This window comes from Myxocyprinus asiaticus, chromosome 11 (assembly GCF_019703515.2).
Source record: "Myxocyprinus asiaticus isolate MX2 ecotype Aquarium Trade chromosome 11, UBuf_Myxa_2, whole genome shotgun sequence".
NCBI lineage: Eukaryota > Metazoa > Chordata > Actinopteri > Cypriniformes > Catostomidae > Myxocyprinus > Myxocyprinus asiaticus.
In genome coordinates, this window is record NC_059354.1 from 50,093,843 (window position 1) to 50,116,359 (window position 22,517).

The 22,517-nt window shown below is 38.1% G+C and overlaps 1 protein-coding gene across 3 annotated transcripts in view; it reads right to left on the reverse strand.

Moving 5' to 3' along the window:
- Window positions 1-22,517, reverse strand: part of LOC127448245 (E3 ubiquitin-protein ligase Midline-1-like) — a 49,473-nt gene that overhangs the window by 6,741 nt on the left and 20,215 nt on the right. For all 3 annotated transcript variants that reach the window (XM_051710638.1, XM_051710640.1, XM_051710639.1), the window contains 6 exons: window positions 15,830-16,563; window positions 6,263-6,358; window positions 5,703-5,810; window positions 3,455-3,603; window positions 2,394-2,521; window positions 93-236 (listed from right to left, as the gene is read on the reverse strand). In XM_051710638.1, coding sequence (XP_051566598.1) covers window positions 93-236; window positions 2,394-2,521; window positions 3,455-3,603; window positions 5,703-5,810; window positions 6,263-6,358; window positions 15,830-16,510 — 1,306 coding nt within the window. In that variant the 5' untranslated portion in view covers window positions 16,511-16,563. The remainder of the gene's footprint in view (window positions 1-92; window positions 237-2,393; window positions 2,522-3,454; window positions 3,604-5,702; window positions 5,811-6,262; window positions 6,359-15,829; window positions 16,564-22,517) is intronic.

The following is a 22,517-nucleotide window of genomic DNA, read 5'->3' on the forward strand; positions in this document are numbered from 1 at the left end:
AGGTCACCACTGAAATGCTCCTATGGATTGGATCTGTTCATCTGGACTGAATTTGAATATTGTTCTCTTCTCGCTCAGCTCGCTTTACTTACTGACAACATTAGTGTGTCCGGTGGAGATGGTGTACTGGAGCTCGTAAGAAACAATGCTGAATTCATCCTCTGATGTCCAGTGCACTGTGATGGTGTCGTAAGATGCTGTGCAAAGCTCCTCACGTATAGCAGGCGCACTAGGAGCTGGGGACAAAACAAAACAGTTTATCCACAGAGAACTAATGTAACTGAATAAGATGTTTAGTTCTGTGGTGTGGTACGAGAACAAACAGTTGGCAAACAGTGTTGGTCTTGACACTGGCATGAAGAATTTATTTTGCACACAGCAACTATTACAACAAAACAGATGGATAGACAGACAGATGATGATATATCGGCCAATATTCGGTCATTTATTTGATATATCGGCCGATGGATGGATGGAAGGAAGGTTCGAAGGAAGATTGGACAGACAGACGTCAATATTTGGCCAGTTTGAATAATTTTGTTGATAAATCGGCCAACAGACAAACGGACCGAAATTTCGGCTAATCGACTAATATTTTGAGTCATTTTTTGTAATTTCATTGATATATTGGCCGACGGACGGACATATCGGCTGATATACTAGCCAATATTTGGTCATTTTGAGTCATTTTTGGTCATTTTATTGATATATCGGCTGACGGACAGACATATCGGCTGATATATCGGCTAATATTTAGACATTTTCAGTCATTTTTAATCATTTTTGGTCATTTTGTTGATGTATCACCTGACGGACGGAGAGATATGTAGATCGATAGATATCAGCGGACGTATCAGCCAATATTTGGACAAACAAACATCCTACAGCCATGATTTTGTTTGTAGATGTTGCTCGCTTCTGCACTGTTGTTTACTGCAGGACCTGAGCACAGACTGATGCTTTAATCTGTCACAAAGCATTTCAAACATCATCTGACCGCAACCCACGGCCCGGAGCGATAAGACTCATATCAGCCAATATTTGGTTATTTTGAGTCATTTTTGGCCATTTTGTTGATATATTGAATGACGGACGGACATATCGGCTGATATATCAGCTAATATTTGGACATTTTCAGTCATTTTGGTCATTTTTGTTAATAAATTGGCCAATGGATATACGGATGAATGAATGGACGGGCAGATATATAGATTGATAGATATCTGCTGATATATCAGACAATATTTGCTCATTTTGAGTCATTTTTTGGTCATTTTGTTTATATATATATCGGCCGACAGACGGACAGATATATAGATCGATAGATATCAGCGGATAGTCATTTTGTTGATAAATTGGCTGACGTATGGAGATATCGGCTGATATACTAGCCAATATTTGGTCATTTTGAGTAATTTTAGGTCATTTTGTAGATATATCGCCTGACAGACGGACATGTAGATATGTAGATCGATAGATATCAGTGGATAAATCTGGCCAATATTTGGTCATTTTGAGTCATTTTTGGTAATTTTCTTGATATATCGAATGATGGACGGACATATCATCTGATATATCGGCTAATAATTGGTCATTTTCAGTAATTTGTGGCCATTTTGTTGATATATCGGCTGACAGACGGACAGATATATAGATCAATATGATGTTTAGTTCTGTGGTGTGGTACGAGAACAAACAGTTGGCAAACAGTGTTGGTCTTGACACTGGCATGAAGAATTTATTTTGCACACAGCAACTATTACAACAACACAGATGGATAGACAGACAGATGGTGATATATCGGCCAATATTCGGTCATTTAGTTGATATATCGACCGTTGGATGGATGGAAGGAAGGTTCGAAGGAAGATTGGACAGACAGACGTCAATATTTGGCCAGTTTGAATAATTTTGTTGATAAATCGGCCAACAGACAAACGGACCGAGATTTCGGCTAATCTACTAATATTTGGACATTTTGAGTCATTTTTTGTCATTTCATTGTTATATTGGCCAACGGACGGACATATCGGCGGATATATCTGTCAATATTTGGTCATTTTGAGTCATTTTTTGTCATTTTGTTGATAAATCGGCTGATGGACAGAGATATCGGCTGATATACCGGCTAATATTTGGTCATTTTGAGTCATTGGGTGAATGGATGGATGGATGGATGGATGGATGGATTTTACTGGAATTTCTTCTTCTTCTGGAACCAGACTGGTACGCTCTATTGTAAACACAGACATCCCTTCTTTTACACTTCCTCTTACAAATGCCATCCAATCCTCATCAAATTTGGCACATAAGCAGCAGAATAAGAGTAATGCCCCAAAGAAGTTGACGGTGTCAGACATTAACAGACATTAAGCTGACATCCATGAACAAACCTGTGAGGTAATCCAAACTCTCCAGCAGTTTCTTCTCTCTGCTAAAGTCCAGTGTGAACGCATCAAATGTGTCATTCAGGTTTATCTCTGGGATCAGGACCTGTGATGATGCTGTTGCCATGGAGACTCTACAATCACATTTTAAACAGAGAACAGGTTAAAACATTAGCTGTGTCACGTTTCAAAGACTGCGTCCTCTGGAGGTCACATTTGTCCACCGCATACGTCATCGAGGCTGTCTCATTTCAGAAAAGCAAGTAGGACACACCGAATGCAACCTTCGAATGTGATCTTCTTTCACGGCAATTCGGAGGATGCATGAGGTGTATCCTTCGTGGACACTCACAACCCACAATTCTTTGCTTCAACGGAAATTAACATAATTTGTCTGAAAAAAGAAATGACACCAATTTGCCTGAAAATATGATGTTCAAACGCAAGTAATGTTAATTCCCAAGTTGCAGTACCTCAGTAGACAGGTGCAGAGTATATAATACTGTATGTATAATTATAGTAATACATAATTAAAATAAAGTATTATAGACATATAGTATTCTACTTTATAGTACATTGTATATTATAGTACATCTGTAAAATCTTTTTTCTTTTCTCTCCACATCATTATAACTCTCCTAAAATGACCTCATACAGTCCCTTCCAAAGGGACTTTGTTCCCTTCTCAATCAAAGCACTAGCGCTTGTTAAAGAGTGGCATGCTGTCATAGCAACCATGATAAGTTCTGTTTCTTTTTGTCCTATGAAGGCCGTCTCGTTTAAACGAGGCTTGTTTAAAGGAGGATGCTCAGTAGACTGCAGCCTTCAAAGGACGTGTCCTAGCTAGCACTCAGCCTTCAAAACGAGACACAGCTATTGATTTTTTAGCAATGGAACAGTCAACCTATTTGAACACTTTTTTTTATCATTTATGTTCAATGTGAATTAGACCACTTTTAGCTTCCTTCCACTATAAGTCTCGTGAAGTCAAACTTTTGACTTTCGGCATACACTCTGGTCCACACTGCAGCACACGTCCTGGATTTTTGCATGTGATGTTTCTTTACCTCTCTGAGATGCTCTTTGCGGTCTGTAGAAAACGGGCATGATCAGTCTCTTTCAGGACTTGGTCAGCTTGAGTGATGAGAGATGAAGATCTCTCCATGAACTGTTTACAGTTAGCTATCTGTTGAGCGAGCTTTCTCAACCGAACCACCTACAAACAAACACACATTATGAAAATGACAACTATTAGCATTAACTATTAGCATAATAGCTAAAGCAAATGGAACAAAATATGAGATCTAGAATTTGGATCTTAAAGAATTAAAGTACACAAGACTTATACAGTAGTAGAACGTTGAAACTTCAAGGTTTTTTAAACTTTTTATTAAAGGTGCGCTATGGAATTCTGTGCTCTCAATCGACATCTGTAGTTGAAACATAAAATTACAAATTACTTACTAGCTTCCCCAAGAGTCACGTTATGTTTCCATCCAAGTTCCGAATTCAGTTTATGGGAAAAAGTGAAATATTGCAAAAACAATTTGCATGTAAAGCCTTATTGCATCACATGTGTTTAAGAGAAAAAAATCGTCACTTTCGGGAAAACTGGCGCAAAATAGAAATGAAAATGCAAGTTGACGCCACTGTGGGCCTTTTATTAAACGAAACAGATTCATACTTGTAAAGGATATTGATTCTCTGTGCGAATAATGTATTCACATGGCTTGTTGAGGCAAAGTCAGATTACTTTTTTGATACACATTTATATTCCTACAGTATATAAATTCTATAGGAATAACTTTAGTAAATGTGTTTCCATTGTAGTTCACGCATGTCTTTTCGAATAAAAAATGCATCCACCTCAAGCGAGCGAATACGTTTTTTATGCACATTTTGGAGATCTTGGCGTTTTCATTCAGCATTTTGTATGCAATAACCCAAAATTTGCATATAAATTCGTGGGTGGAATCCCAGCTACGTGTTGAAAAAGTAACGCACTTAAAAACATGTCCCCAGATCATAATAAGGAATATTACTAACATTGAAGCAATTCAAGCTTGAAGTAACACCTGTTTTCAGCAAGGGGCAGTAAGCCAAACTCCAGCATAGGCAACGCGCAGTTGCAGTGATAGCACAAGATAAGGACTCGTTCGTCAGAGCCGTAGCCTAGCGGGCTGCGCTCAAGACGTGTGGTGCTGATGCATCGCGGGTAACCCGAGTTCGAGTCCTGGCTTGTGAGGTCATTTCCTGATCCCATTCTTCTCCCTCTTATTTCCTGTCACCTCGCTACTTTCCCTATCCCATTAAAAAGCCAAAAGGCCAAAAAGAAAAATATGAGGACACGTTCTTGCGTTCAAACACAGCTGGACGGAGCTCGAGACATGTTTTTCTAAGTCTCAAACTATGTTAAACTTGACACAGCGACCTAAAAACGCTGTTTATGACATGATGCAACCAAAGTGAAACGCTCAAAAATGCATGTGTACATTGACGCGTCCTTAGAAAAGCCCTTAAAATAAATCTATCTCAGACAGATTGACGAATTTAATTGCAAAAATGGATTGCTGTGGACTTTAGGCTAATGACAGGCTTATGCTCAATAAGCAACTTTTTGTAATGTCTTTTCAATGCTTTACTCATCTGCCGTAATAATGTAATGCATTGTAATTATTTGAAATATTATATGTACTGTATAATCATTTAAATACAACTTTTTATAATTACTGAATCCCTGTATATTGAATTATTGTTATTTGAGGGCCTTTCCCAGCAAATATTTAAACATACGATTAATTGCGATTAATTAATTGCATATCATGTAATTAATTCAATTAAAATTTTAATCGATTGACTGCCCCCATATACTGTATATCTGTATATATATATATATATAGACACAACACTTCATGTTCAATGAATAGTGGTCTCTCCTTAGCAATAAAAACGTGACCTTTGACATCGATGAGCCGTAAGGAAGGAAACAGTGTTTCCTCTGAGTGAAATTCTCAAAGCCTTTTGTTTCTCTCCCACTTTAGAATAACTCAACATGAACAGCATTTTCAAAACATTGTGGCGATGAAAGCACTAATGCACAAAAGCCTCATCAATCCAACAATCAAATGAACTTCATAATTCCCAGAATTCCGTTTGTGTTATTTTAAAGTTTCGATGACTTCACTATTATTATAAAATATGGAAAATAGTAATGATAAATAATGAGTGCTTGTGTCTTTTGACTGGTAGTGCATGTGCTCTGTTTGAATGTTTAACAGTGTTTTTTAAAATTGTTATAATTGTTTACGATATTACCTTTCCTTCTCTTATCTTAGTGCTGATAATTTGCCTTCTCTGCTGGACGATGTTTATGAGAACATCACATTCCTCTGTGAGTTTGCTCTCCTGATGAGCTGCATTGTGCTGAAATCAAAACAAACAAATGAACGAACAAATGATGGAAATGATGCAGGTAAACATTAACACAATTGTGAACAAACAACAAGCACAACTTCCCTCACAACAAATCAAGTGAGTTAATAAAGAACTCACAGCGATTGACTGTTTAACCCCATTAACTGTGGTGGAATTGCTGCAAAGACCGCACATCAGGTAACACTGGCTCTAATGAAAGTGTGAATGTTCTGATAGCACCTCAGAGTCAGTGTTTATACATATCACGGACAGTCAACCTAAAAATGTCTTAATTATGTAGACTATGCATTTTCAACTGGGATACAAGAAATTCTTTAAACATCAAACAAAATGACAAATATTTGTAATGATTAGGGTCACTAATCTCAATCAATATAGGCCTATATAATATAATTCAGAAGGACTGTAAAGTTTGCATAAAACCAGGTGAATGTCTTTACCTCCACATGTTGACAGGTCTGAATTAACTTCCCCATCAGGTTTTCCAGCTCATTATTCCTCTTGATCAGATTGCTGAGGTTAGAATCCAACATTTGCTGTGGAAATATAACAGCAAAACAGCAACATCAGCAAAAATAAGCAGCACTTTTGCAACAACACATATAAACCTATACAGAGCTTAACACATCAAAAGGAAATCAGGAAAGATTTACAAAAAACAAACATCCTACAGTCATGATTTTGTTTGTAGATGTTGCTCGCTTCTGCACTGTTGTTTACTGCAGGACCTGAGCACAGACTGATGCTTTAATCTGTCACCAAGCATTTCAAACATCATCTGACCGCGACCCACGGCCCGGAGCGATAAGACTCATTGGGGGGGGGTTAAAATGACTAAGATGGATTTTGAAAAAGTAGATCAAGCCTGTCTGGTGAGCTGCAATGCCACAGCAGCTTGAATCCTCGTCAACATGTGCAGTCCAGAGTACACTACTGAAATTGCTTCTATTCTGCATTTTTCTAATTTAATACAACTAATTTAAGCATGACAATTTCAGTCAAATTTTCCTTTCATAGGCAAGATCATTGAAAAGGTTGTTTTCAATCAGCTAAATACATTTTTAAACTCAAATGGCTACTTGGACAATTTCCAGTCTGGTTTCCGACAGCAGCATAGCACAGATATGGCGCTCATAAAGATACTTATTCGGCTAAACACTGATTCAGGCAAAATATCATTGCTGCTATTACTGGAGCTTAGTGCTGCTTTTGACACTGTTGACCACAACATTCTCATAGACAGACTGGAAAATTGGGTAGGGCTCTCTGGGACGGTCCTCAGGTGGTTCAGGTCATATCTAGAAGGGAGGGGTTACTATGTGAACATACGTAACTATGAATCTGAGTGGACACCCATGACGTGTGGAGTCCCACAAGGCTCAATTCTTGCACTGCTCCTGTTCAACCTGTATATGCTCCCACTAGGCCAAATTATGAAAAAGAACCAAATTGCGTACCATAGCTATGCAGACGACACCCAGATCTACCTAGCCCTATCGCCAAATGACTACAGCAGACTGTCTGTGCCAGTGCATTGATGAAATTAACAGTTGGATGTGCTGAAACTTCCTTCAATTAAACAAAGACGAGAAAGAGGTCATTGTATTTGGCAACAAAGGTGAAATTCTAAAGGTGAACACATATCTTGACTCCAGGGGTCTAAAGACAAAAAATCAAGTCAGGAATCTCTGTGTCATTTTGGAGTCAGACCTTAGTTTCAGTAGTCACATCAAAGCAATAACTAAATCAGCCTACTATCATCTCAAAAATATAGCCAGAATAAGATGTTTTGTATCTAGTCAAGACTTAGAGAAACTTGTTCATGCATTCATCACCAGTAGGGTGGACTACTGCAATGGACTCCTAAACGGCCTTCCCAAAAAGACCATTAGACACCTGCAGCTCATTCAAAATGCTGCTGCCAGGATTCTCACTCGAACCAAAAAATCTGAGCATATTATTCCAGTCCTCAGGTCTTTACAATGGCTTCCGGTCACTTTTAGAATTGATTTTAAGGTACTATTACTCAAAGCTGGAACCAGCTTCCTGAAGAGGTCAGATGTGCTCCAACAGTAGCCACATTCAAATCCAGACTGAAAACACATCTGTTTACCTGTACATTTACTGACTGAACACTCTGCTGCACTCACTGATTGCACTGCATCATTTTATTTCTGTTTTCTTTTTCTGTTTTATTCATTTTTAATCATTTTTACTTTTTTAAATGTATTTTATTTCTATTTATTTTTATTTCTTGTTCTTAACTAGTTTAAAATTTTATTTTTCTATATCGTATTTTCTATATCCTTTTTATATAAAGCACTTTGAATTGCCATTATGTATGAAATGTGCTATATAAATATACTTGCCTTGAAATATGTATGTTAATTTGAGTAATTGGTCATCCCTAGTAGCCTATATAATACAGCAAATTAGGGATGCACTGATATTAAAATTTTTGGCCGATACCAATACCAATTTTAACAAATAGCAATTGACCGATACCGATATTTTGCCACTTACCTTATTTTGTTATCTGATCACTATTTTGCTCAGGAATTGTGTTTTAAAAAACGTACAAAGAGGTACAAAAGCTTTTGTTCTAATAATAAGTAATTTCCATTGAACCTGGATTGGTTCTGTTGAACACATGAATTTTAAAGAGAGCCACAATGAAAGATAAAAAGAGAAAAAAGACATTTATAAATATCATAGCATGATGATTGATATTAAAATAAAAAACTTATTTTATACTTCTAAAACATTTATGCACTTCTGTTTTTGCAGTTCTAATCAACAGTACTCACATCCACATCACATGGCCCTTTTAAATTCTATAGCGGTGTTATAAAGGATAATAGAAAATGCCGTCCAGACCGCTAGAGGGCGCCGCTTGCTTACACAATACTGATTGATGAGCTGATTGTAGTCTATTTTTAAACGCAGCCTTTCAAGATTTTATAATTGTGCAAGACCTTATTGTGATTTCAAACTTAACTCGATCAGTCGTGCAGCCTTAATGGATACCATACCAATGTCTCAGAAGACAAAGTTTGCTGTTTTCAAAGCGTTTTGGATTGTTTTACCTGATCAGGTATATGTAAGTGCCACTTTCACAACTGTCACATCTGTAACGATGGCTTTTCCTAATTAATGTGAATGTTACATGTTCTTTGGAGTGCCAAAACCCTTCTACATTCTGTCACATCATTATTTCTGGATTGTGCTTTTGAATTCAAAGAGTTTTTACAAAGTGTGATGATAAATAATTATAAATGAACCATCGGTTTTTCTCATTTTCATGCTTTGAACAGATGGTTTTAATTTGGTTATTAATTGGCCGATAAATATCGGCGGCCAATACATCGGTGCATCCTTACAGCAAATGCATGTGAGTATACAGTGTGTTTATTGGTGTTTCTTAAACTTCAGGCACTTTGATGTCCCAGGGGTTGATTTTAATTAAAACTTTTTTCCTGTTGATACATGAAGGTCTCATTAAAACTGAATTGGAAACTTTTCAACAGGCCTTCATCTTTTATTTTTGGTACTTTTCAAACGTCTTTTATGTATAGATTTGACTGTTTTAGCCTTGTCCCAGACTAGAGATACTGTAGACCAATAATCGGTTTGACTAATATTTTTAACCGAAATTTCCACTTTTCCACTTTATCACTTAACGACACTTAATATCGGGTTTACCGATTAAGTTGGACAAAAAAGACTTTACATTTTAAATATTTATTAAGTAAGTGTATATTGCAAACTAGTCAAATTATTTCATTGTAGAGCGGTGGAACTAAAACTATGTACATATCGTAAATGCCACATTCACACAATTCGGTGACATTTTTGAAAAATTAAACATACTTTTACAACTATCTTCATGTTTCATCATTACAAGGACATGTTAAATATTGTATTAGTCATACTGGTCAAGCTAAATGACCAAAAAATTCAGATGTCTATCCAGTTACATGGGCAGTATCAGGGTGGACATTCAGTGGATAAATTAGCCACTTCATGGTCTATGATTGATAATTAGCAAACATATTTGTAAACTTATATTGATTGTTTTATTTGTTAATATAAATACTGTAAATTGAAATGTTAAAATTAAATTTATTTCCCATATATCTTCCCATAACATTAGTGGTCAACCGATATATTGCAGAGGCCGATAAATCGTATGATATTCATAATTTTTTAATTATCGGCATCCGCCGATAAATTTTTCTGTTTTGCCGATTTGTTTGTTGAGGGCACCGAGAATCGCCTACTTTCATGAGAAGCGACTGAGACATGTAAATGACCAGTCATGCTTTGTTTTGTTGTTATGTGCCATCATGTTCCTACAATAATAGTCCAGTGTGCAACACAGTCTCATTTAAACAGTCCACATATCAGAGCCGCGACAGACGCGTTTGAGCTCATAATGTTAAAAGTGCTCGCCTGTTTCATTCCCCCTCTCTCTCCTGACTTTTAAAGGTCTTTTCTATTGACAAAAAGGCAAATATCAATAAAACGTATATCATATACCGTCTGCAAATATGCGCATATCTCATTTAAACAGATGTAATAAACCAACCTCACAAAACTTGAGCAGATCTTCAGCATCCTGTGGAGCGCTCAATTATTAACCTCTAAAGAATGTATTCTATCAATCTCTCCTCAACAGTTCCCTATAACTTTTCTAATGATAAAAGGCAAATATCAAATAAATGTTCTATTATATACGGTCTGCAAATATGCAGATATCTCGTATTAAAATACAATATTATTTTTTTAGATTCTTTTTTACAAAGTTTAAGTTTAGTGTGAAATTGAGTAAACATAGTGCTAAATAAGACTTTATTCCTTTTTTAGCAATTTTATGTTTATGTTATTTACTATATTAAATTATGTGATATATTGACCACACTGGTCTCTGGATATCTGTATCGGCCATTAAAAAAAAACAATATCGGTCGATCACTACATAACATGGTTGACATGTTATGCTTGACCACATATGATTAACACCACAAAATAAAGGAAAACAAATAAAATTTGTATTGTGACGTATTTCTGAGTGAAACAGCTTATCGAACAAAAATTTAGGGCAGGGATTTGAGTTCATCCATTGGTTGTTGATTGGATTGGGAAAATATGGGCATTGCATAGTGGAATGGAGGCAGATATGAATGAGAGTTTGCAGTAGAGATGAGCGATACCACTTATTTTATTTTCAATCCGATACCAAGTACTTTTAGACCAATATCGCCGATATCGATACCTCTATTAAATTTTATTTGTATGAATTCTTCAGACAAAATGAGTAACTTAAATTATTACTTATATTGTTTGATATATTTATGGGCCTATGCAGAAAATTATTAGGCTGATTTGTATACCCTTTAAAAATTTGTAAGTATAAGACACATATACAACCCTCGAAATTAACAACAGGTTTCATTATATGGTTACTATTGCTAAAACCAAGTTACCATTTGGATACTACAGTAATGCTGTAGTAAAGAATAAAACCAGTGGTTAATTGTATCAAAACCTTGCTTACTGCCAAAAAAAAACAAGAAATAAAACATGGTTATTACAGTCGTGATTACTACAATATTACTACAGTAAATCCATGGGTAGTTTTCGTAAGGGTATAATTTATTAATGAGGATTATAGATCATTATCAATGTTTTAACAACTCTGAATTTAAATAAGCCTGTAAAAATGGTTACACAAGCCCATTATAATAAATGACACGTCTAGGTTTGTCATTACTTAGTGTGAATAACTCCAGATGCTGTTTTTGTGTCATTACCTCAGGAAAGCACTGCTCCCTCTTTGAACGAGCGCTATGACTGAAAGAGTGAGTGCTGTCTGTGACTGCTACTGTATTTTAGCATTTCTGCACGTCAAGATGAGCAGAAGAAAAACTAGTTCCAGTGCCAAGCTCATATAATTATTTTATCCACTTTGAAGCTTATGATATGCATTAATATTCATGTAATCTAAATAATAAGATCATTAGTTTAAAAAAACCCTTCAGAATCTATATTTTTATGTGAGGATCGATATTCTTGATACCACATCAGCATCGGAAGAATGGATACTTTAGTATCGATCCACCCATCCTTAGTTTGCAGTGGATACACACACCCTTACCACCGTGTACCTCAAGAGCCGGTTATCGGTGAAATTGACCAGCGATCTCAACACAAATATGATCAAACTGACAGCATAAACGCACAAGCACATCACGTTCTTTGCTTACAAAGAGGCTGTAGCTGTTGAAAAACAAGTGAGTAACAGATAAACATATTTTAACATTTTGAATCACAATACACTAAATATAAAGGAAAAAAACACTTGTGCTGTGCATCCCAAGATAACTGCATTCAAAAATATAATAAACTCCAGAGTCATCCGAAGCATTGTATTCATTAGTGATCACCTCAGCAATTCAGATGTGAAATGTCTCGAACACAACGCGAATTCGCCGTTATTCCTCCTCATTCGAAATGTAAATTCAAGCCAGCTGACCCGTAACCAAGGAAGTTTGGGTTAAGGAACGATAGTTTTGAAGGAAATCAGATGAAAATACACCTTGCCATCTTCACCAACATGCGATTGACGCTTCGTTGAACTCTACGCAAGGTTGTGGTATTTATAAGAAAGGGGGCGGGGTTTAAGCGGACTAAATGATTGGAGAAGTCCTGCATACATCACCAGAGAGAAGTCTGTCGTTTCACCGGAAGATCGAGTTATTACATTTTGATTAAAGATTACGAAATAAAACAAAATATTATTATTATTATTTTTTTTTTACAAAATTAAACATATGCATGGATGAATTGTACACAATAAGATCAATAGCATGCATTTAGAAAATAGATAGGGTGAATTTTCATTTCATGCCGACTTTAAAGGGAAACTACAACAGTAGATTATGGACTGTTGTATAATGCTTTCTGTTTTACATGCTATTTAATTAAAAATAGTAGGTGGTGTACTAAAATAATATACTGCAAAGTATTCTGTTCTGAACATAGACTAAGTCTGACTGAATTTACTGAAACAGTTAACATTACTTAACATTATTTTTTTTATTTTATTTTTTTTGTATACAGAGATTTCAGTGCATTTCAAAGTGCCTCAGCCTGCACAGAAATAGATGCTTTTATCCAAACCCTCTCCACTAAATCATTTATACATGATATATGCAGTTTAAAAGCCACAGAATAGCGGAGAAAGGTGTTTCTAAAGAGTTCCTATTGTTTGCCATGATTTGATTTTCTAAAAAATCTAAAAATGTGTTTGATCAAGCATGTGAAATGCTGACATATCAAGTGAAGCCTTCAACAGGGAAAAAATGAAAGAACATTTGCATCTGTGTGTTACGGTTTTAAAAATAAAATGGCTAAAGTTCAGTGTTTAATATTTAATATAAGGGAGTTCCAGAGCAGAGGGCTCCAGTGGGCGTTCTGAAATGCAGGACTCATCATGTGCAGAGAGCATTGCTATCTTTCAAGCTCTTTGAAAATCTAAAGAAATATCTTACTGGAGATGTGCAAAGCAGCAAAACTCACCTGGTATTACTGCAGTTAATGCACCAATGCTAATTTTGAAAATCTGCTTTCAAAGCTCAGACCAAGTACAACCATCATATGAATCCAAGTGAAATATGATAAGTGGAAATTACTACAGTGGTGTTGGAGTGTCGTTCATAAACGTTTCTGAGTTTAAGCATTTTCACCACTCATTTCCAGCAATTGGATTTTTCTCAGGAAGGAAACAGGTCTTTTCGAGTCAAAGGTGTAGAACCAAACACACTTTCCAACAAGAGGAAACTGACTGACTTCCCTTTTTCATCCGTTCTGAATTACTTTCCACTAATATTCTACCATTCAGAATGTTACACTTGCAAAGAAAAATTAGTTTATCTATGTGCATGTGCACTTGTGTGTTAGTTATCTGTCTATCTGTTTGTCTATAAGGGCTGCACAATTAATCGAAAAATTATCAAGATTACAATTACAGTTGTTGCACTTATATAATTGTGAAAAGCGTCAATTACAGCATTCCATTTAGGTCTACTCACACTATGGCAAAATGTTCTATTTAAAACACATTTTTGGGACGTTGTGTGCATGAATGCAAAGGCAAATCAGAGGTATTTAAATTAGTCTAAAGGCATATCAGTAATTCTCACTACCTAAATTATATTGTGTATCATTTATTCATAAAGTAAAAGACACTTTTTGTTTTACATGCAACTAAAATAATAAAGCAATTCAGCTTGTTTTGGATGTGCAACCTACATGGCCCATGGATCTGCCCCACATAAAATAAGTACTGCATTTTGCCCTACATTCTATTAATCGAAATGAATAATCACAATTACAATATCAAAGGAAATAATCAACAATTATATATATATATATATATATATATATTTTTGTCAATCGTGCAGCCCTATCTATCTATCTATCTATCTATCTGTCTGTCTGTCTGTCTGTCTGTCTGTCTGTCTGTCTGTCTGTCTGTCTGTCTGTCTGTCTGTCTGTCTGTCTGTCTGTCTGTCTGTCTGTCTGTCTGTCTGTCTGTCTGTCTGTCTATCTGTCTGTCTGTCTGTCTATCTATCTATCTGTCTGTCTGTCTGTCTATCTATCTATCTATCTATCTGTCTGTCTACTGTCTGTCTGTCTGTCTGTCTGTCTATCTATCTATCTATCTGTCTGTCTGTCTGTCTGTCTGTCTATCTATCTATCTATCTGTCTGACTATCTATCTGTCTGTCTGTCTGTCTATCTATCTATCTATCTGTCTGTCTATCTGTCTGTCTGTCTGTCTGTCTGTCTATCTATCTATCTGTCTGTCTGTCTATCTATCTATCTATCTGTCTGTCTATCTATCTGTCTGTCTGTCTGTCTATCTGTCTATCTATCTATCTGTCTATCTATCTGTCTGTCTGTCTGTCTGTCTATCTATCTATCTATCTGTCTATCTATCTGTCTGTCTGTCTGTCTATCTGTCTATCTATCTATCTGTCTGTCTATCTATCTGTCTGTCTATCTATCTATCTATCTGTCTGTCTGTCTGTCTGTCTGTCTGTCTATCTATCTATCTATCTACCCATCCAAATCACTCTAAACTAGCAACAGCCAAGCAACCTTTCAGAACACCTTATCAACCACTTATCAACACCCTAGCAACCCCCAAGCAACCATAACACCTTGGCGTTAGTCTTGCAACTACTTTGAATACCTTAGCAATGGCCAAGGTCCTATCAAACAGTCAGATATGTCAAAGTGTGTTTATGAATCTTTAATAACATAGCAATGCTGCATGCAAGTTAAGAAATTATTTCTTAAATGAGGCACTGTTTTACAACAACAAAAATGTATAGTATAAGTTTTCACCAAATGAAGCTTTTTATAGTCTGTATATAAATTTAACAGATGAATGGTTTTGTGTCTATATAAAGCAAGATATGTGTGCTGACGCGACATGCTTCCATGTAGTTGCATTTTTCTTTGCATTTCCTCACTTTAATTTAGAACTTGATTATCTAATCGAAATAACAAAATATGCTTTAAAGTGAGGATAAAAATATGGATGAATACTGTCAATGATGAAAGATTGAGATACAGCAAATCCCCACAAGGTGTCAGTGATTGCTTTTACTTCACCTCTAGAGGCCGCTGTGGAACTGTAATCTTCCAGCGCCGACCACAGAGGAATCCGAAGGAATAACAATATTTGTTTTTAAACTATCATTGTTGATTTTTTCCAATAACTGATAGTTCCACAAAGCTACTGTCGGCATTGATTAATCTGTAAAATCAATATATCAGTCGACATCTGCTTGGAGCATTAATATTTGCGCAAATTGGTGCATTAATGAGACATGTTTATCTCCAATTTACATCAGATTTGAACACAGCTCATCTAATCAGAATTTAGAGTCAGAACTATCTGTTTATAATTAATCTTACCTTCACAATGTGTCTTACCTTCAGCTTGTCGTATCGTTCTCCTAACGACGACACCTGGTGCTCACGATGATGCCCCACCAGTTTACACAGTGAGCAGATCAGCTGTTCATCTGTCATGCAGTACATGTTCACCTTCTCCTCTCCATGCTCCGGACAGGCTAGTCCTCTGAGACGCGAATCTGGTAGTGGTTCCGTGAGACGGTGACCCGTGAAGGGCTTCTTGTTCGGGTGAGTCGCCCGAAGGCATTCCTGGCAGTATGACACCTCGCAGGTAATGCAAGTCTTTACCGCATCCTGCGGCGGGTCCTGCTCACAGAACTGGCACCGGACTGGCTCGCATGATGAAGTCATGGCCGTGCAATCGTCCACGCTCGAGGTGAACTGGTCGCAGTGGCGAGTTTCGTTCGGAGAGTTGGGTCCACTCAGCGAGGCCTTCTGGATGCGGTCGATGATGTTCTGTAAAGTGACGTTCCGTTTGAGTCCGTCTAGGCCCTGCTCGTCGAGTGTGATGACATAGCGGCACGTGGGACACTGGAATGCAGTGAACTGTTGTGTGGACTCGTCGAATGCACCAGAGTGGGACTCTAGGATACGATGAGCACAGTTAAAGCACAGGCTGTGGGCGCAAGGCAGCAGTAAAGGATCGTCGAAAAGCTCTAGACAGATTGGGCAAGTCAACTCCGACTCCAGTGTGTCCATCTTCAGTGAAGCGATGCAGATGTTATCGAAACCCAGGGAAGCTGTTCAGCTGCCTAAAAACAAATAAAATCTTGCATGAGAGTCAAACTGGGCACAGCCGTCTAAAGTTTGCTGTCATGTGTTTTGAAAATGAGAGGAAACTGTATCTTATGCAGTGTTTCCCCTTTATGCATTCAGCAGTGGCGCAATGCTTGCTAGCCGAAGTCAGCCGCATGCTTTTTACACTGCGCGCTGCTGAATGTGGCTGGTATGAAACGAAAAGGACCCACCACTTACACAAACACAAATACATGCACGAAATCACAGTAACATCACCGTATACACGTCATCTCTCGTGCAGCAGCTCATTGAACGCTTGTTGAGTTTAGTGTAAGGGCGCCGAGTGAGGAAGTCACATATTACTGAAATTAAGATTCAACATGCGAATGCCTTTGTACTGCGTCTCTGTAAGCGAGCGATGCAATAATCAAGAAAGCAAAGCTGTCAACGTTGCAAGCGCGGGTCGTCGGAGCGATCTAGTTTTGACGCCTGTATATAGTGACACTCCTTCACAATACAGCACATTTGACAAGAAAGGCATAAACAGCTAAAATGCTTTGTGTAAATGCCACCAGAACCACTCTGGGTGAAGAGAAACTAATCTCTGATCTCCATCTCTCTAGAGCTCCATCTGACATATACAGGTATTTTCTCTGCCATGTGGATCAGTCAATTTTAGTATGTAAAAATATCCATAAATATTGATCATTTAGTAATATAGATCTTTTAATATCAATAATATACATAATATGAAAATATATCATTTTCTAACTTTAATATACAATATTTATTATATAAGCGAGGATCTCAGGACTTCATCTGTTAACATTTTCAATACATTTTGTCAACATTAAATGGCCTTTTTTAGTACTGAGTAGTGAGTATTGACTTAGAGTAGTGCTTAAAGAGTACTCTTAAAGTGATAGTAATTCTGTCTTCACTTGCAACTGTTTATGATTTTCTGTCTATAGTGGAACTCAAAAGGAGATGTTAGGGAGGTGATCATTTCAGTCACCATTCACTTTCATTGTATGGAAAACAATATATATGTAGTGACAGTGCATGGTGACTGGAACTAACATTCTGCCTAGCATCTCCTTTTGTGATCCAGAGAAGAGAGAAATTCATACAGGCTTGAATGTGAGTTATAATGATAGAAATTTCATTTTTGAATGAACTTCCCTTTAACTACCCTTAACTAAGGTATCTGCCAAGAACAACATAAATGTAAGCACATTATTCCATCACGTCTTGCTATGAAACAAGTGACTGAAGAGAAGGGCCATAATGCAGGCTACATGCTTCAAAAATCATTCCATCTGAATAAAACTAGAGGTAAGAATTGAGTAAAGTAGCCCTCCTTGAGATTTAGATGAGACTGTTGTAGATGTTTTAGTCAATTTTAGCCCCAGAGCCCTCCAGAGCCCTTCAAGTGTCAAAAGCCCCCAGTAAACACATGCAAGACAAGGCGAACATGAATATCCCATATATAATGATTCGAAGGTCATTTCAAGCTATTTCTCCACCAACGCTCTGTGGCGGAACGACCTGCCCTTCCCTCTCGTCATCATCGCCCCACCTCTGAGGGCTGTCCTTCAGCCAGGCTCACGATGTGATTTGGTTAATTAATAAGCCACGTTTGGCTAGCGGGGGAATGAGGCACACCTGATGTGTGTTTAGCCTTGTCACCGCTGCTAAATTAACACAGAGCGCGCCTCTTCTCTGGGAGCCGACTTATATTCTCCGTGGGGCACACACTGGCATCCTCGCAGGCCCAGGAGCAGAGCAAGGAGGGTTCGGCCGAGTTAGATGCATTACCGGACCCTCTCCATGGACCCCAGGCATGAATAAGGTGTGTCGCCGGGCAGGACAGCATGCATCGCAGCTGATAGGCTAGAGGCCGGGCCGCCTTCCCCTCTCACCTGCCGTAGGCCTGGGAAGACAGGTCACCAAGGACGGCGCTCATGCCTGGGCCATTCCATGGACACTTCCCTGACCATGGAGCCCCGTTTCACCACGAGGATGCCAGATTCCTCTTTATTTTGATCACCATTCCCCCTGGACACTATTTATTTCCCCTTTTTGGGCATTTTATGTTTATTATTATTTTCAATAAATGCCTCTCCGAGGCTTGTCTCTTGCTCACCCCGCCACAGTGCGTAAAGACCGGTCAGGTGTTACAGGCTTGTGGATGTGCGCACAACAGCACCGCTGCTAAAAAAAAAAACCCAGGAGAAACACCGTTTTGATCTCTTATGAAGCTACTGAAGTCAAGAAGGTTTGGACCAACAGAAGTTGCATTTTTGGGTGAACTATCCATTAAAACTGTGCAAATTGTACATCACTAACAGAACAGAACAGAACAGTCTGGTTCCGGAAGTACAAATTTTTCCACAAGCAAATTGATATTTAATGCTAACTTATAAACCTTTAAAAACTGTGCGCTCTGAGGTTGTTAATCAATGGTATATGCTGCTGTTGAAGACATCAGTCCATGTTATTTCAACTTCTTTTTTTTATATTGTTTAATAGTAGAATTGCTAGTGAGGAACTACACTACCCATGATCCTGAAGAGAAAGATTTACCAATCACAGAGTCGTGGTGACAAAGCACGGCAAAAGAGCACATTGTAAAAAGGTGTCTGAAACTGTTCCTGGCAGGCAGAAGATGCCCCAACCCCGTCCTATCAAAGATGGCACTGCTGTGAATAAGCACGCATCCCATCTGTGATTGCTCAGACAAATGCCCCCAAACTCATGTTCAGACAATGCCTTGTGGCGGAGACAGTTTAGCAGGTATGAAAATGAAACGAGAAATTGGAACACCCAACGACCAATGGATGTATAAAAGGAAGTCCCGCCTTACAGGTCAAAGAGACAATTCACCTTTAAGGTACAGACATCACCTGCCAGTCAAATGGAGAACACGCATGTGCATTAGCTGAACCAGCCTGAAAAATAGCTTCTTTTTTTTGCATGATCTAAGCTAAAGAAGCACAATTTATAATACCATTAATGTCAAATTTTACTGCTGATTTGAAATATGTTCTTTAATCGTAATCTTGACCAACCCTTTTGGAGATTTCGGTCTTTCTCCATTCAAGTTGATAGGAGCTGTACTTTTATGCCACTTGTTTACTTAGAAAGTAGCTGCCTGGGGGCGTTTCAAAGATGATTACTGAGTGGGCTGAACAGAACTAAATTGTTCAATTCTGGTGACTTTGGGAGCAGCATTTTTACTTGTTCTTTAATACCATTGTGTAGCTTTAACGTATGGGCTAAGCCTCGCTAAAAAGACTAACAAGCCAGCACTGGTTGAAATTTCTTACAACTGCCTTTCAAAAAAGTTGCCTGCTGCGGGAGTACCATGGTACAGTGCTGGAATCAGATGGCAATACCATGGAACTTTAATGTACACCATTGTATTTCTATGGTAACTCCAATGTAGCTACATGTCCAAAAACCATGTTAATGCAATTATAATTTTTGGTACTTTAAGTGCTTTCATGCACGGTTAATGTTTTGATACTCTTTTGTTTGGAAAATGTTTACCTTGTGTTTTACAAAAGGTGCACATGTAGGGCATAATAAAGACATTCATTGCTGGCAAACGATTGGATGCATTTAAAGGTTGACTTTAAATTTACTCTATGTAAATATCCACTTCATCCCGCGCTCTTTTTGCTCTGTTCCGGTTATTCTGTTGTATAGCCTAAGCAAAGTCCCTTTCAAGGCAAGTTAATCCATTTGGATATTTTATATGTAAACAAGCGGCATAAAAGTGTAGCTCCTATCTATTTAAACTGAGAAAGACTGAAACCTCCAAAATGGTTGGTCAAGATTATGATCAACAAACATATTTCAAATCAGCAGTAAAATCTGGCAACAATGGTATCATAAATTGTGCGTCTTTAGCTCAGATTATACAACAAAAAAAGCTAATGGTCTAGCTAATGCACATGCATGTTCTTGAGTTGATTGACAGGCCATGCCTGTATCTAAAATGTGATTGACTCTTTTATCTGTAAGGCGGGACTCTCTAATCTACATCCGCCATATTGGGCGTTCCAATTTCCCACATTCATTTTTAATACAAATGCTCCAGTCTTGGGCTAAGTAGCCTTTGGTATAATTGAGTGAGAAACCACTCCAAATGTTTCAGTGTGTGAGCTGTCCAAGTGATTCACTGACTTAAAAGACTTTCGTGTTTTGCTTTGGGTGCACATTTACACCTATAAACTATCTTCTACATCGTCAAGACGACTCGGGGGGAAAATTGCTTTTCACACGTGTTATTTACAGAACTTTCTGTGGATGACAGTGGACATTATCCATCACACATTGAGACTCAGAGCTATTCAGTAAAAAGAAGGGGTTTAACAATGTGTATTTCAAATTACTCATCTCATGCTTTGACTATGGGGGAATTATAATAATTTACAAAAAATCAGTACTGTTTGAGCTTTGTAATGTTCCAACCCGATCTACGAGGAGGCTATTTCATGTGATGTCGCACGAACTCGTACAAATTCCCAGATGTGTAATGCAGAAGTAAGCGTGAGTTTCGTGCACGAGGCGTTAAGGACATGCTTATTAATATGCCCTAACCCAAACCCCTTATCTAAACTTAACCAATCAGTAGAGTGTGTAAACATGATAGGAAGCTGTTGTGTGTGACAGAAGCAAGTATTAGATGGAAGCGATGTCCAGCGGCGTCATTGGCTGTAGAGAAAATCGTAGGGATTCAAACGAGTGCAGTCGCATGATATCATATGAATTAGCCAAATTTAGAAAAGTCGTACGAATCCTGACAATTTCGCTGTGAGAGTGTGTTGAGTGTTCCCAGTGGTGTTTCGTCGCCCTGCGGATGGTGCCAAAACCTCAGCTGCGCAACGGACTGTCCCTGACTTTATCTTCTGGTGATTGTTTGTGCTCTCTTTGAAATGAATCGCATGTGTTGTTGTATTTCTCACTGGTTAATCACTGTACAGTCGATGGATGTAAATACATTGCCAACAGAGGAAGTCTAACACCCGTTTCACATCGCAAGCTTGAGCGAGATGTGAGCATAGCGTCAGCTGCAAACACAACAGGGCTTTCACACTGGAAGCGTTTTTATAGCGTCACAGCAGCGGCTCTATACAGAAAAATACTCTGATTTCTCTGTTACTACAGTGAGTATTTATTTCAATAAAGGCCATAACTTATAAAATGGTTATCAGGAGTGGGTCATTGATAAGTATTACAGACTTGATTGTTGTGAAATCTTATCTACATAAGGAGGAGGACCACATTTGCATCTAAAAGGTAAACAATAGAGCACTTTGTGCTTCTCCACCTCCACAATCTTGTATCATTCATTGTTGAACACGAATGAGGTAAGTTCTGAATTTACCGACGTCACGGTCTGTCATGTGCATGTGTTTACAAGTGAAAGCAAACTCGGCTGTGAGTGGGTATTGCTGAAGCCTATAGACCTGTTCTATGTTTAATAGTACATAAAATATATATTTTCAGGCCCATAAGTTGTAGTTTACTGTAGTTTTTTTATTATTATTATTATTATTTGTATCCTCTTTTCTCCCCAATTTGGAATGCCCAGTTCCCACTACTTAGTGGGTCCTCGTGGTGATGTGGTTACTCATCACAATCCGGGTAGCAGAGGACAAGTCTCAGTTGCCTCCACTTCTGAGACCGTCAATCCGTGCATCTTATCACATGGCTCATTGTGCATGACACCGCGGAGACTCACAGCATGTGGAGGCTCATGCTACTCTCCATGATCCACGCAAAAATTACCGTGCGCCTCATTGAGAGCGAGAACCACTAAGGAACCACTCGTGACCATGAGGAGATTACCCCATGTGACTCTACTCTCCCTAGCAACCGGGCCAATTTGGTTGCTTAGGAGACCTGGCTGGAGTCACTCAGCATGCCCTGGATTTGAACTCGCGACTCCAGGGGTGGT